The 16,200-nt window shown below is 43.0% G+C and overlaps 1 protein-coding gene across 3 annotated transcripts in view; it reads right to left on the bottom strand.

Annotated features, from left to right (window-relative positions):
* Positions 1 to 16,200, bottom strand: part of SLC24A3 (solute carrier family 24 member 3) — a 677,295-nt gene that overhangs the window by 18,407 nt on the left and 642,688 nt on the right. For all 3 annotated transcript variants that reach the window (XM_016937521.4, XM_016937520.4, XM_063802526.1), the window contains 3 exons: positions 11,005 to 11,171; positions 7,515 to 7,629; positions 5,734 to 5,846 (listed from right to left, as the gene is read on the bottom strand). In XM_016937521.4, the coding sequence (XP_016793010.1) occupies positions 5,734 to 5,846; positions 7,515 to 7,629; positions 11,005 to 11,171 (395 nt within the window). The remainder of the gene's footprint in view (positions 1 to 5,733; positions 5,847 to 7,514; positions 7,630 to 11,004; positions 11,172 to 16,200) is intronic.

The following is a 16,200-nucleotide window of genomic DNA, read 5'->3' as shown; positions in this document are numbered from 1 at the left end:
CCCTGGTTGAAAGAATAATCATTCCCTTACATAGGCGTTGGAAGGATTAGATGAGACCATGCGAATACAGTGTTCCTACAGTGCCTGGTGCAGAGTAGATGCTCAGTGAATTCTAGCTATTCTTTTTGCTGTTGTGCTTGCCCCCCTACTCTCTTCTCAAGTCACCCTACTGCTTTGTTCTTCTTTGCTCACACATGTTCCTCCATCCATCTATCCATCCATCCATCCATCTCTCCATCCATCCATCCATCTCTCCATCCATCCATCCATCCAACAAATATTTGTGGAATATGTTCCAAGTGCCAGTCACTGCGCTAGGCACAAACGAAATAATAAATGCATAGAGGAGCACAGTTCCTGTCTTCAGGGAGGTCACTTCTCCAGGGGGAGACTCAGACCAAGGGGTAAAGGTAAGCACTTTCATGAGAACTGCTGAACACAGGCAGGACATCTGGTCCAGGCTTGGGAAATCCCAGTTCAACATCTATATTGATACCTGAAGGATGAGCTAGAGAAAGAAAGAAGCCCTTTGTTGGGGCCCCTGTAACCCCCTCTGTGAGGTAGTCTGGGTTAAGAGGGCCATTTTCTGGGACCCCCAGCTTCCAAGCAAACCAAAAGGCATTGTTTGGTTGGGCCAAATACTGTTACTATTTTGATCTAACATTATTAGTCAAAGAAGCATAGTCTGTACAAGCAAAAGCTTCTGGAAAATTAAAGTCTACCTTTCTATAGGCTAGTTCCTTAACTATTTTTGATGAAATATTTCACTTTGAAATAGATCATACACTTGATGCTTATCCTAGAGGATATGAGATCTAACTTAACTTTTTCCTGAATGACTCAGGATCACCACCATTAATATAAATTATTTAACTGGGCTGACACATGGCAAAGATCTCAGGAGCTATTGATGTACAAAGGGATTGCTTGCTGCTGCAATTGAAAAAATAAAATTTATTCTCTATTTAAACAAATAAAATGTCCTTCTATGTGTCAGATGGATATTGGTGCAGTGTGAGTGGCAGACATTAAGTGGATGAGGTCTTAAACTCAGATTCTAACAGCAGAGAGAGATGTGGTTAATAACTGTGAAACAAGGAGGAACGTGGATGGGCCAGCAGGGATGTGGAAGGAGATTATGTGCAGTGTGAAGATGTATTTGGGCAGAGCTTAGAAGGATTAGAAGATTTAGGATGTGGGGAGCATTTGGGGTTCTTCTCTTCATAGGGATTCTTCCCTTATTAAATGCCCTCTCAAGGAAGGAGAGCAACTACTTGAGTAGAATAAGGAGAATGCAGAATATTAAAGCATGCCACTAGGATCTGGGGCTGATTTTATGACCTTCACTCCCTGATTCAGTTCACCAGGTTGATCCTTCCCTGTTTCTTGTTCATTTACATTTTAGTCTTGACTCAAGATAAACTTTTCCAAATAGTGGAAGTTAGCATTACTTATGAAATGCAACATTCACAGCTTTAACCAAGTCATGGCTTCCTAGTAGTTCCTAGGTTGTGATTATTACTGAAAAATAAGCTAACCAGAAATTTTTCCATTGAATTTTTAAAGCTCAAAATGAAATCTCCTTTTCAACAGACGGTGCTGAAACAACTATGTATCTATGTGCCAAATAATAAAATTGAATCCCTACCTCACACCATATATCAAATGGAATCTCCTTGACTTCCCTGGAGTTCATAAACTGTTTATTGATTATATTACTGATTTTCTACTTTCAAAAGAGTGGTCTGCATTGGATGTTTGTATCCCTGGCGTAAAATGATTTTTTTTTTGCACTTATTACAGAAACAGCAGCATTTGGATGGAAACACAACATGACACACTTTTCTCCAAAGTCTTCCTAACCAAGTCTCCCCCAAGAGGACTCTTGTGCATGTCATGGCTATTGATCATAATAAGCCAGAGTGGTTTCTTCTCCTGCATTTCCCCCTTGACTTCAAGGATAAAGTAGATCTTCAATTTCAAGACTTAATGTGGCCCTTGTATAATTCCAGCAGAATGACCAGAGCGATCCAATTATGTCATCTTCAGATGAAAAACATGAATTTGGGCCAAACATCCACTAAAGCCTGAATTTTTGTTTTCATGATGTCACTGTGTCAGTAGACATTGAGATCTGGAAAGAGTATGCTTTCATAGCTCTGGGAATTACTGATAGAAGAATAATGTTTAATTTTTTGGTCTCTAAAGAGTATTGGGAAAATGTCAGAAGGGGAGGAAAGGAGGAGAGATCATTAGGAGAATGATTTATGGTGTGCCGAATCGAGTTGGAATTTCAGGCCTGATATCCATGTCTAGTCAGGAAGATTTCAAAGTTAGTAAGATAAACTGGTTTGCTTCTGGGGTGAGTTTTAGTTTTGTTTTGAAAGTTTTTGATTTCACCTTCTATGATTGTCCCCTTTAATCAAAGTAAAATAAGAAATAACATCATGGATCTGAAGGACATTGAAAGTTTCTCATTCTCTGCTCCTGCCTGTCCCTCCCTCACTGGAGAGTCATCCTGGTGAAAATATATTATTCAGGGATGAATTCTTCAGGTTGTTTAGAGCCCAGGGTTTTTTTTCTTCTTCTTTTTGATGTCTGTTTTTTAGCCATTGTCTTCTAGTCCTCAACAGAGGGACAAAAAGCAGTTAAAATTCAGATCGTTCTGATTTTTAATTCCTCATAACTTTGATAAGAGGTAAATGGGGAAGTGAAACAAGCTGAGGAGTAAACCAGATGGACTGCCAATGGGTTCATCAGACCTCTGTATGCAGCACTCTGAGTCGGGCTGAGGAGCATCTTCATTGGCGTCCTTGTCAAGTATGACTGAGTAGCGACAGAAAGCCACTAAATATTTTTTAAGGAAGTTAGGTTGTGTTAACTGCGAAGCTTTTGTTCAGACCATGATATGCAAGTTTGAGTTCAGAGCTGAACTTCTTGATAACAAGGGAAGACTGCATTACTGAAGGAACCAGTAATCTCCCGTCTCCACCCTTTGCTCACGAAGCATTTATCTCATCTTGAAAATAAATGCTGAATTAATGTTTTTTTTTTTAATAAAAATATGTTTTGGGAGGCACCAAATTACGAGGTTATTCATGCCCTCGTATCTCAGCCTGGACCTGAAGTGTCCCTCTAATTCATGAAAGGTAACTTTCACTGCTGGTGAAAGTGAATGCAAAGGCCATGGAAGAGCTAAACGTGGATTCCCATTTATTCAACATGCTTTTCATGGCTTGAGTATGTGCCTGCCCCATACTGTGTGCTATGAAGAAGACAGACATGTGAAAGGCTCAATGTCAGCCCTCATGGAGCTTCCTGTGGTCAGGATATGAGGGTGTCATAAAGCTGTCCCAAAACTTCAGGAATGAATCTGGACAAATAACCATGTAAAAAATATTGTCATTCTGGAAAACAATCTTTTATATAACTTTTCTAACACTGAGAAAAATCATCTAAAGAAAAACTTGAAACGTAAACTTGAAAAGTATAGATTTATGTAAAACTCTAAAACCTATAGGTTAATGTACAAAGATGTCTGTGGTGTCACTACTTAAAACAGTGAAAGGTTTGAATCAACATAAGTGTCCAAGAGCAGCAGCACGATTAAGTACATTTTGGAATATACTGTAATAATAGGTCACCTTGAAGATGATGTTTCCAATGAGATTTTGAGGAAAAAACGTTTGATATAACAGGAAGTATAAAAAGCAATGTATAAAATTGCCTATATAGGATGATCTTTGCTATACAAAGTAACCTAGAGAAAGAAAAATATGCTGAAATGTTAACAATAGTTATCTATGGATTAGACTCGGGGTGATTGTCATTTAATCCTCTAGAGCTACAGGGTCCAACAGTCAGCCACAAGCCACATGTGGCTATATGAATTTCAGGCACAACACTAACCTAATTACCTGGATCCTTCTTGCATCCAAGTGGGTACATGTAACTTATGTGGACAGTGGGATGGGAACAGTTGGGACAGACACCACTTTCAGGCCTCATCAGAAAGTGATCTACACAATATTCCATGCCCTTGCCTTCTCTGCTTTCTGTGTAGCTATGGGAGAAGGACTTCAAGATGGTAGAACCACTGGATGGACTGTGCCACAAACCCTGAGTTTCTGCTTGGAAGAGCCATGAGAGCTGCCAGGATGGGAACATCTGCAGTGGAATTTGAGTAAAAAACCAATCCCGTGTTGGGCTACTCCAGTGGAATTTTGGGGTTTTTGGTAATACAGTAGCTAGCAACACTTATTCTGAAAAATACAACCATAATTTGACCTTCTGTGCAAAAGTTGTTGACACAGCAGGCCTGGTTATTTAATCCTTGCATACCTCCAGGAGAGTCCTGAACCATGGTTGGCCTTTGGCCAACCCCTGTGAATGTGACCCTTGGGATGCTACAATTGATGACATTGGTTTGTACCCCAGAAGCGATAGGCCATGCTGTACCAATTTGTCACGATCATTTTCCAAACTTTATAATGTCTACCTGGTAACTACGCTGCGGTTCTGAGATTCAGGCATCATGGCTGTTCATGCAGCAGGAATGTGCCTACTTGACCAGCCCTCCCCAAAAGCCTCAGCCTCCAGTGGACTTCCCTGGATAGAGACATCTCATGCATGTTTCCCGCAAGGGAGAAAGCACTTCCTGTGTGACTCATTAGGGAAGGAATTAGAGGCCTGCAGTTGACCACACTGGGCTTCTCCTGATGCATTTCATTTTCCAGCTCCTTTCATCCCATATCCTGTGCTATAATAAACCTTAGCCATGAATATAATCTGTGAGTACTCCTGAAACCCTGAATTAGAGGATGGTCATAGGATGCCCAAAATAATTCCCACATAAGATATTTCTCCAGGAATATAGAGAACATATCATCCAAAATAAGCACATGCTTTCTGCACAGCCCTTATATATCTTACCATCTGTTACTACCATCTGTTGACATTCTATCCTAGACATCAAACTCTTGTGAATTTGGCTGATGTGAGTCAATTCATAAGAGCCTGACTGCAAAAGTCTCACCCTGTGGGCTGCAGAACTTAGAAGAGTTATTTGGAATTCTGTGACCCTCTCCCCCATTCCCCGCCAGGGCGATGCCCTTTCAGTGGCCAACCTGGATGGCATCTCTCCAGTGTTTCTCTGACATGAATCACTTAGCCTGTAATAAGGTGAAGCAAGTCTAAGTACACTAAAGTAGGGGTTGGCAAGTTATGACCCATGGGCCAAATTTGGCCCACCAATTGTTTCTGCGTAGTCCATGAGTGAAGAATGGTTTTTACATATTTAAATGGTTGGAACAAAAATCAAAAGAAGTGTTATATATCATGACATATAAAAATGATATAAAATTCAAACTTCGGTTTCTGTTAGGAAAGTTGTATTGAAACAGACATGCCCGTTTGGTTATTTATTGTCTATGGCCGTTTTTCTGCTACAGCAGTAAAGCTGAATAGCTGTATAAACATCCTCTGGCCCACAAAGCCTAAAATATTTAGTATTTGCCCCTCGACAGAAAAAGTTTGCTGGCCCCTGCTCTAAAGTCCTGAATGTCCCTGCAAGCCTGACTTAGTAAGGCCTTTGACAAGGAGAATTTGTTTCCCCCTCAATATTACGATTTCTACACCCCTTTTTCCCCGAGACAAAGACCCTGTGGCCAAGGCTGTTAAAACACAGTCACGTAGCCCTGGATTTCAGGAGAAGTCCTGGAGAAAACCACTTACGTAGGATCCGTAATCCACAGCCAGGGTCTGCAGAACCCAGGGGAGACCGAGGCCAATCAGGATGTCAAACACGTTGCTCCCAATGGAGTTGGACACAGCCATGTCCCCCATCCCTGCAGGGACAAGAGGTCACTTAAGAGAGGGAAGGGAACCCAGGAGAGTGCAGGGGCCCCACACAGGACTCTCCCAAGCCTTTAGTCTCACAGCCAGAGAGTGGTTCTGCAAGCTCACATATGTGCTTCTCTTTCGAGGCCATCACCCATGTGAAAGGATGACATGAATTATAAAACATAGAAACACACGTTCTATTGAATGGTTGACCTTTACTTCAAATATCATCACTGATTGAATATAAGTGATTCAAAAAACCAAATACAGTGATATGCTTTGTGTCTGTGTCCCCACAAAATCTCATGTGGATTGTAGTCCCCAGTGTTGGAGGTGAGGCTTGGCGGGAGGTGATTGGATTATGGGGGTGGTTTCTTATGAATGGTTTAGCACCGTCCCCCATTGGTACCAGCTTTGTGATAGTGGGTGAGATCTCGTGAGATCTGGTTATTTAAATATGTGTAGCACCTCCCCCCACCCTCTTGCTCCTGCTGTGTAAGACATGCCTGCTCCCCGTTCACCTTCCACCATGACTGGAAGTTTCCTGAGGCCTCCCCAGAAGCCGAGCAGATGCTGGCATGCTTCTTGTACAGCCTGCAGAACCATCAGCCAGTTAGAGCTCTTTTTTGATAAATTACTCAGCCTCAGGTATTTCTTTACAGCAATGTGAGACACACTAATACAGATGGTTTCAAGGATTCTGGAGATTCTGAGACACCCTTATGGAAAGGAATAAACTCAACCATTCTAGAAAGTGACTCCCGAGCTCACACCTGCATACTGGGTCATCTTCCAACTGCCCTGTACTGTCTCCAGGCCTTCTTTGGAATAACTGAACAATAGTGTAGACATAGTAGAGCTTCATGAGGATGTCTATGGGACACTGAACTAAGTTTTGTAGCTCAACACACATTTGTTTGAAACAAATGCCCTCCAGCATAAATCAGGCAGATGCGTCAGAATGAGTGCTACAGAAGGGTGTGGCCATCTGGGGAATCTGTTTGGGAAGGTAAGCTGTGAGCCTGTGAGCTTGGCTTTGAAGGAGGGAAGGATCTGTCACACTCTGAAAACTGACCTCTGGGACCTGTCACTTAGAGAGCACTGCAGGTGGGTCAGCCTTAGGGATGAGGTTTGTCTTCTCTAAGCCTCAATTTTCTTGTCCATAAAATGGGGGTATGATTGTGCTTATTTCACAGAGCTGTTGTTTAAATCAAATAAGATAGTGCATCTATCATGTTTTACTCAGTAAAGGTTAGCTGTCAGTACATTTCCTACTACTTTGAATAATAGGAGGATGGTGATACAGCCTCCAGAAGGGGCTATGGGTGCTACCTAGGAAATGTCTTTGCTTTCCTCAAGGGTAGGACCTTCTGGATTATTTCTCTGTTCTTCTGAGCCCAGGAAACCTTTCAACCAACACGGCATCACCCTCCCTCCTTCCAAACCCTGTTAATTACCAGGTGGGTCCCCCAGGTAGAGAGGCCCGCCTGCCCGCCTGCCTTCCTTCCTCCCTTCCTTCCTTCTTTCCTTCACTCCCTCCCTCCCTCTTTCCTTCTCTTCTCCCTCCCTCCTTTCTCTTCTCCCTCCTGCCTTCCTTCCCTCCCTCCCTCCCTCCCTTCTTCCCTCCCTCTCCTCCTCCCTCCCTCCTTCCCCATTGCCACTGGAAGCCCCACCTTGTCTGGCCACAATGAGGCTGGCCATGCAGTCAGGCACGCTGGTCCCAGCAGCCAGGAAGGTGATCCCCATGATGACGTCAGGAATCCCCAGGGTGTAACCAATGATTGTGACCTAGAAGGAGCAGGAAGAGATGGTCAGCTGAGGGTCACCTCAAGCCCCACCTGCCCATGATTCTTCTGATGGAGGCTCACAACAGGCTATGGTCTGGGCTATCTCTGTGGGGTGCAATGTCTGCTCTCTGTATCAATACAGAGGGTGACAAACACTATGTGGATGCCGACCGGGGCTGCAGGTCAGGGGACGGTGCTGTAATAGGACCCAAACTTTCCAACAAAACATTGGCCTTTTCACTTGTTCTTTTCCGGTGAGGCGGGTGGTTTGAGAAGAGAAAATAGAATTTCTGGGAAAAAGCAATATTGGGACAGAATATTTGAACTACGGGTGGCCCTGAGGCATCCAGAATGGATGGATGCTTTGCTTGGAATTTGAGCGTCCATGTCAGGAAGGATGCACAATGGGAATTTAGAAGAACTGCAAAGGGGCTGGATTTGACAGTATCCATACTTGTCAGAAAAGGCATAACTCTAAGGTTGGGCACGGTGGCTCATGCCTGTAATCCTATCACTTTGGGAGGCCAAGTTGAGAGGATTGCTTAAGTTCAAAAGTTCTAGACCAGCGTGAGCAACATAGTGAGACCTTGTCTCCACAAAAAATTTTAAAAATTAGCTGGGCATGGTGGTGTATGCCTGTGGTCCCAGCTCCTTGAGAGGCTGAGGCAGGAGGATGGCTTGAGCCCAGGAGGTTCAGGCTGCGATGAGCTGTGATAGTGCCATTGTACTCCAGCCTCGGCAACACAGTGAGACCCTGTCTCACAAAAAAAAAAAAAAAGAAAAAAAAGAAAAGGAAAAAAAGGGGAAAGCCATAACTAGCATTTCCTTTTCTCTATTCCTTGAAGGTTGGTAGCAATTTGCTGTCCTTGTCAACATCTTCTTCACTATAATAGCTTCTGGGGACCATCATCTTAAGTGAAACAGCTCAGACACAGAAAGTCAAACTCCACATGTTCTCACTCATAAGTGGGTGCTACGTAATGTGTACACTTGGACATGGGGTGTGGAATGATAGGCAATGGAGTCTTGGAAGGATCGGGGGCAGAAATGTTGTGTTTCTACATCTCAATTTCCTCCCTGGAGACTGAAAAACAGGAAGGCCAGAGGCCACCTCAGTTTAAATTCAGCACGGAATGAAGTGGGGTGGGTGACGAGAAATTACTTAATGGGTACGATGAACATTATTTCAGTCATGGATACACTAAAGTCAGGACTTCGTCACTTCCATCACACAATATATCCATGTAACAAATTTACTTGTACCGCTTAAATTTATGCAAATATAGAAAAAGCAAATGCAAGCATGCTTAAAAAAACAAAAGCAGTTGATGAGGCAGATGATGAGGGAGCTGGTGGCAAAAAAAGAGGTAAGTGGAAAAAGAGACACATTCCCTGCATGTGGGCCCAAGGAGAAGATAACTCACAAGAGTTGAAACTGTCAGGTCATTTTAGGATGCCACTGGATCTCCCTCACTTGCCATAAAATTACAGGAAATGCAAAGCACATGTTGTAAGGCGCACATTCTTCTCACAGTTCCTCCTGGGCCAGCCCTTGAGAGACACCTACACCCAGACCCTGACTTCACTCCAAAGGCCACAATCGCTCCTTCCCTGTTCAAAGATTGGGGAGATGTGAGTGAAATCCATAGAGATGCTTGCCTTGCCTCCTTTCAGACAGAGAATGCAGCTCATTTCTGTTCAGTACTGAGCAGAACTGAACAGAATTTAACCTGGGGTGGCCACAGGGCTTTCTGACTTCCGGTCTCCAGGGAGGAAAGTGAGCTGCAAAAACACACGCTGTTTCTATTTTGTTGCTCTGGATCAAATGGAGCTACCAGCGTCCTGGCCAAACCTTGTTTTTCCTTTTTAACCCTCAACTCAGTCCCTGTAGGAACCTGGTTTGGCTCAGCCAGTCTTGGCCTCTGGTTCATCATTTTCATGATCATGTTTGTGGCTGGGTCTGGAGTTCAGGGGAGCAGACTGCTCAGGTGGCTGGGACCAGGTCTCCGGCTTCTCCTAGTTTTCTCCCTACTCCTGGGCATTGATTGGGACTTATTAGAACCTCCACTGGAGGAAAAGGAAGCAAACAGAAGGAAGTTGAACCTCAGATGAGTCAGATCAGTTAGCCTGCTGGTTAGGGGGCTGCACAGAAAATCATGTAGCACCTTAAGGTCAGGGACAGCCCACACTGTCCCCCAAATCCAGATAGGAGGTGGCTCTTGGTGCATATGTCAGATGAAAACATTAGTGAATGCAGGATGAGGGAGAAACCCCTGGCTATAAAACTTGGGTTAAAAAAAAATGTTTGTGATATTGAGGAAAGAGATGATTATGAATTAGTTGTGTCAGGTTTACAAATTTGCAACCCATGTAACAAAAATTTTCTGGGTATTTTTGGTCTTACCAAAATATCTTTTTCATAACCTTCTTTTTAGCTCTTGAGTTTAATTCTCCAGAATTTATATTACATTTCTATCCAACACTCAAGGCAAGATTAATTTGGATTTGCATCATTTTGCCATGCCTTTTAATTTCTGTCCAATTCTAATGATTTGGAATTTCTCCCCAGTTAAAAAGTATAGCCATAAATGGGTAATGCATTCTGGAAGGCTGGGTTTCCTAAAATGGCTTTGTTAAGGTCAAAGCCACCGAATCAATGTCAATCAACTAATATCAGTCAATGTCAATCAACCAATGTGAATCACTGAGTCATTATTTTAGCCTCAGAAGGGACCCTTGAGTGATCACCTCATACAATGCCTCATTGTCTGGCTGAAGAAACTAAGATGCCCATAGGGATTGATCATCATTTCCCAATTCTTTGTGCCTTTCCTCCATGTCCTTTGCCCTGTGACATGGCTGTTCTTCCCACTGGAGCAGGTGGAGTACATTTCCCCCATGCCATTGATGTGGGGCTTGGCCAGTAAAATGTGAGTGGACATGATGGGAAGTCAGGGCCAGGCGAAGATCCTGGAGGCATTTCGTGTTTCCACGTACTCTCTTGCATTCTAATGATGCACTGTGAGAAGAGCATACCCCAGGTAGCTAGCCTCTGGTACAAAGAAAATGAGCAGACACGTGGAGTAGACATGGACCCCACCTGCTGCCTGAATCAAACATGACCACCCTGAAGCCTGAAGCAGAGCTGCATAGCAGGTCCCAGCTAAGATTAATGAATCCACAGTCAACCTGAAGACGTGTGAGCAGGGGAATCGGTGCCTGCAATTCTAAACTACTAAGTTTAGGAGTGGTTTGTTGTGCAGCTTATTGTAGCAATAGCTGACTAGTACAGTTATCGGCTGAAACCCTGACTCTTATTCCCTTCTTTATTCTCTAAAGAGATTTAACAGTGCCATGGGGTCCCGATTGCACTCACCATCCACACCATCATGTAGGAGAAGGCTGCGATCCACAGCGTGGAGGAAGCAAACGTCACCATGAACCATTTCTCCCAGCGCGGCTTGTTGCAGTTGGGTACAGTGAAGTATAAGACGAAACTCAGCGGCCAGGTGAACGCCCATTTCACTGTTTCCAGTTTACCCGCTGGAAAAATGAAAAAGGCCAAAAAGAAATTAAAAAAAATAACAAAGAACCCCAGTTAGCTTTATTTCTTTGCTCTGCCAAGTGTCTGTACTGCTTTCCCCAGAATGAAACCTTATTATATTGCTCTTTTCCTAGAACATTCAAATGACTTTCCATCACCAACGAAACCTGACATGCAACACCAAACAGAATTAAAAAAAAAAAAATTATCCACTGCCCACCTGCTGATTAGGTCTCCGAAATGAGAGGGTGAATCACTTCTTAGTAATACCAGGCTAGGGGGATGGTTTGGCAGATGGCCAGGTGGGAAAAGAGAGGAGGATACTCAGGTGAAAAAAGAGGTGGAATGTGTGTAGGTGCAGGGGGTCGAAATGGGGGTGGGGAGCTAGGAAGACCTCCAGTGGGCTTCTGTTTTCCACGTTTTCGCCCGATAATAAAGCGTTAGCGGACGCAGCGCCACCTGGTGGAATTTCTCAGCATCGTCGGTCAGCGCGCCGGAATCTTCAAAGAGGATTTGAAGGCTCTCCCTAGACCTGTATTACTAACCTGATTAACTGCTAATTCACCTCTAGAAAGAAATATGCATACATATTTCCATGTATTCCTCAATGCAATCCAGATACACAGTGCCTCTACCTTCCAGAAAGTTTGCTGTGCCTCTTTCTAGTCAAACCCTCACCCTCTACCACCATAGATATTGTTTTTACTGTTCTCCAACTTCAAATAAAACCATATAGGATGTTTTCGTGCCTTCCTTCTTCTTTTCAACATAATGTGATTGAGATTCATTCGTGTTGCGTGATCCATTCCTTTTAATTGCTGTGTAGTATTCCCTCCTATGAATGTGCTACGATTTGTTATCCATATGGCGGTGGGTGAGCATTTGTTTGTTGCCAGTTTGAGGGTATTACAAGCCAGGTGACTATGAACATTGTTGTACAAGTCTTTTTGTGGGCATGTTTCATCTCTCTTGGACGAAGACCCAGGAAAATTGCTGAGTCATAAGGTGGGTATTTATTTAACTTTATAAGAAACTGCCAGTTTTCCAAAATGATTGAACCATTTTATATTCCCACCAGAGTTAAGGAGGAATTTTTATATTATAACATTTGAACAGTAATTAAATGTTTAATAAAATGTATTTTATAATTTGAGACCAGTATCCAGTATTTGTTTCATATATCCTACCAATCTCCAAATAGTTTCTTAAAACTGCATAGATAGAAAAAGTATCTAACATTATTTCTGGCACCCTCTGGCCTCTCTTAAAGGGCCGAGGCACAGTGTCTATGGGAGGCAGAGGGGTTTCTCATTAGATAGTGCTGGGCTCCGGTCCTTGCTCTGTGGCTTATGAGTTGAATGACTCAGTTAATTAAACTCTCTACACCTCAGTTTCTTCATCTGTGAAAATGTGTATACAGCAGCACTGAGCTCACAGAGTTGCTGGGAGAATTAAATGAGATGATATTAGGACGAGGGCTGGGACAACATGAGCTCACAAGTCGTTCCAGTCAAAATCCTGGGAGTCATTCTTGATCTTTCCCTTTCTTTTATCCCCCACAGCCAACCCTGGCAACCTGACAGGACATTCCCACCATCTCATCATCCCCACAGCCTCCGCTGGGGCTAGGTTCACCAAGGCCTGGCTGACAACCTGGCTTCCTACGGGGACTACTGCTCCAATGCCTATCCTACCTCCCCATCTGTTTGCTACCAGTAGCCAGAGGAAAGAGTCTCAAAAACCAAATTGTTCTAGAACCTTCCATTGGCTTCCACTGCCCTTAGAGTAAAATCAGGTCTCCCCACCATGGTCTGTAAGGCACTGCCTGATTTTGCCGCACCTGCCACTCTCCCTGCTCACATACTCCCTGGTCTTGGCTAACTTTCTGTCCTCAGACACTCCAAGCCTTTTCCTGCCTCAAGGACTTTGCCCTCGCAGGTCTTCTGCCTGGATCTTCTCATGGCAGAATCTGCCCTGTCACGCAGGCCACTTCACTGCTCGAATGTCACCAAGCCCTCAGATAAATCTAAATATAACTCTCATCATCTCACTCCTGCTTTTCTATTTGTTTCATAGCAAATATTTTTATTTGTTTCATGCAAATATTTCCTGTCTTAAACCATCAGGGTTGTTTCTTAATTTATTTTCAGTCTCCCTCAAATTAGAATAAAGTCTATGAGAACAGGGGTCTTCTCACTTGTTTAGCACCTGATTGAAAGGCAGGGATAGTGCAGGGCTTATACTGCATTTTCAGTAAATATCAGTAACAGTAGTAGTAATAATGTTATTATGAACAATCTAATCAGACAGACCAAAGAAAATTACTTGGTTTTGAGAATCTAAGGCTATCCAATTTACAAGTACAGAGTAAAGCAAACAAACAAAAAAAATAGTAAGAAAAGAGAAGTGTTTTCCTATTAGCTGCTATGAGTCTTGTTAGATTTAAGCTTTGGAGATGGTCAAGTGAATGATGAGAACATAGAGACTGTGCTTGCTTTGTAAATCAAGAAGCCTGGCTGACAGTTGTTTGGAGAGGGGCTTCCAGATGCTGCAGAATCCAGGATATGGCCAGCTCTTTGGATCCCAAATGCATCCTGGAATTTGGCACATTCCTAAATCCTGCAATGTGCTGATAAGGCATTTACCCATGTGGAACCTCCTAGAATCCCCTCAACGGCCTTCCATATGGCTGATGCCCTCAAACGGACAGAGTAACTCGGTTTAGTTTAAAATACACACCCAATCAAAGATTACGAAGAAACACAGGAAGAGGAAGAGAAATGATCCCAACTTGGCTCTTTCACATTCTTCAGAAAATAAAAAAAAAGAGGGAAGAAAAAAATGAAGTCAGAACTTACGAGTGCAAGAGCTTGGAAAATGATATTGATTAGACAAAGTTGTAAGAAGTGTAAGTTAGTGCCAGTGAATTTTGAGTTTTTATCAACTGCTTTAAAAATTTCTGACTGGACACTGGGAGGGCATTATATCTGGAAAACATCATTTTCAATGACATATATGCTTTCTTTAAGTTATTGCCCCTTTGTAACAACAGAACCTTAAAAGCAGAAATTCAATGAGCATTATCTGAATCATATATTTAAATGTAATGCAGCAAATATAACAAATATAAGGTGTTTTTTAAAAATGATTTTGAGGAACAAAGGCAGTCAAATAAAGATCACCCACATTTTAGCTGGTCTTAATTTTCCTCACTCTTTTGCCCAGGCTGGAGTGCAGTGGTGCAATCTCAGCTCACTGCAACCTTTGCCTCCCAGGTTCAAGTGATTCTCCTGCCTCAGCCTCCCGAGTAGCTAGGATTACAGGCGTGTGCCACCATGCCTGGCTAACTTTTGTATTTTTAGTAGAGATGGGGTTTTGCCATGTTGGCCAGGCTGGTCTCCAACTCCTGAGCTCAGGTGATCCGCATCCTCCCTTTGCCTCCCAAAGTTCTGGGATTACAGGCATGAGCCATCACGCCCAGCCCTTAATTTCCATTTCTGAATAAAGGGGTTAAAAAGGTTTCCTTTCCTCTTTGAGTCAACAACATTTCTGGACATTTTTCCATCTTCTGCTCTATTACCATTGGGTCAAAACAGAGCCACAAGGGGGATAGGTTTATTCTTCATTCATTCATTTAATAAATATCTGTGAATGTCCTCTATGCCTTTTTGTGCCAGGCACTGCTGCAGGTGCTGGGGGTACAGCAATGAATTAAGGGAAAAAACTTCCCTGACCATGGACCTGATGTGTTGGTGATTACCTGATTTCACAAAAGTCAGCCAGCAACTGAGAGCTGAAGTCAGGGGCCGGAGCCGGCCCATAAGCATGATAGTATCCCTTTGAGTTGGACTTGGCTTTAACAAGCAAAAGGATTTGTTTCTAAATTATGTTCCTCAGTCAGCTTTGAAGAAAGCTGAATTCTATCAAAGAGAGAAAGTTATTGCACAGTATTTTAGACCTAGACCTAAACATATACATTTGTTCCGATAATATCGGCAATAAAAATGTACAATGTTTTAAAGTAAAAAATATAGAAAAAACATAATTTTGCTTTGGAAAAACCTACTTATATTTTGGTGTATTTCCTTCTAGTTTTTCTTTCCCATGGAAATGTGTTTACCTATATACACATGAAAAGGTTTCTTTTGCTGTCTGTCAACAATAAGGCTTTCTTCACCCAAGAGATAACAATAGCTGCACGTTTATATGTATGTATGTGCATATACCAAGTGTAGATGTATATATGTATATTGTGTGTATATAACCTATAATATAGTATATACATATATAAACATAAATATGTTAATATCTGTGCATATATTATACATGTATACAATATATTAAGTGTACACAGTATACATGTGCATGTTAACACTATGTTATATCAATCTTAAATTGCACACTGTACATATATGTACATATATGAACTCACAACAGTATTCACATACTCCTAAATAATTACTTTCTTGGTAATCATCATACCCATTATAGTCAAGTCCTGAGAGAAGAAAGCACTGCGGCTGGGTGCCAGAAACAGGGTACTCACGCCTTGCAGGATGACTATGAGAGAGAAAAATGTCCTCATCATGTGGACGGACCTTTTTCAGTCCACAGGAACTTGACTTGATAGGAACCCATCTGGGGCTCCCAGAACTAACTCCCTGGCTTCTCAATGCCCTCTGCTGGCCGGAAGCACCCCGCAGGCTTCTCACCCATAAGCAGAGGCCTGCCTGCCCTAGAAAGTGGGCCTGGCTGGACATTCAGTCCCCTTGCCTTAAAATGGAGTTCCTAATTCCGGGCCTGGGATTCCTTAGCAGCTGGTGGAGGGGAAGAGACGGTTGTAATTGGGGGAGCCCACTCTTTTCAAAGGCAGACCCGGGCTCTGAATCAGGCTTTCCCGCATCTTAGAAGAACTGGGAAGATTGCTGAGTGCCTCTAGGTCTCTAGCCTCTCAGTGCTCCAAGTGTGGCACACAGACCAGCAGCGTCAGTGTCACAGGATGGGGGGCAGCCGGTTCTTGATTAGCAA

Source organism: Pan troglodytes, chromosome 21, assembly GCF_028858775.2.
Source record: "Pan troglodytes isolate AG18354 chromosome 21, NHGRI_mPanTro3-v2.0_pri, whole genome shotgun sequence".
Classification (NCBI taxonomy): domain Eukaryota; kingdom Metazoa; phylum Chordata; class Mammalia; order Primates; family Hominidae; genus Pan; species Pan troglodytes.
The sequence above is the reverse complement of the archived record's forward strand: the minus strand, read 5'-3'. Positions and strand labels throughout refer to the sequence as shown.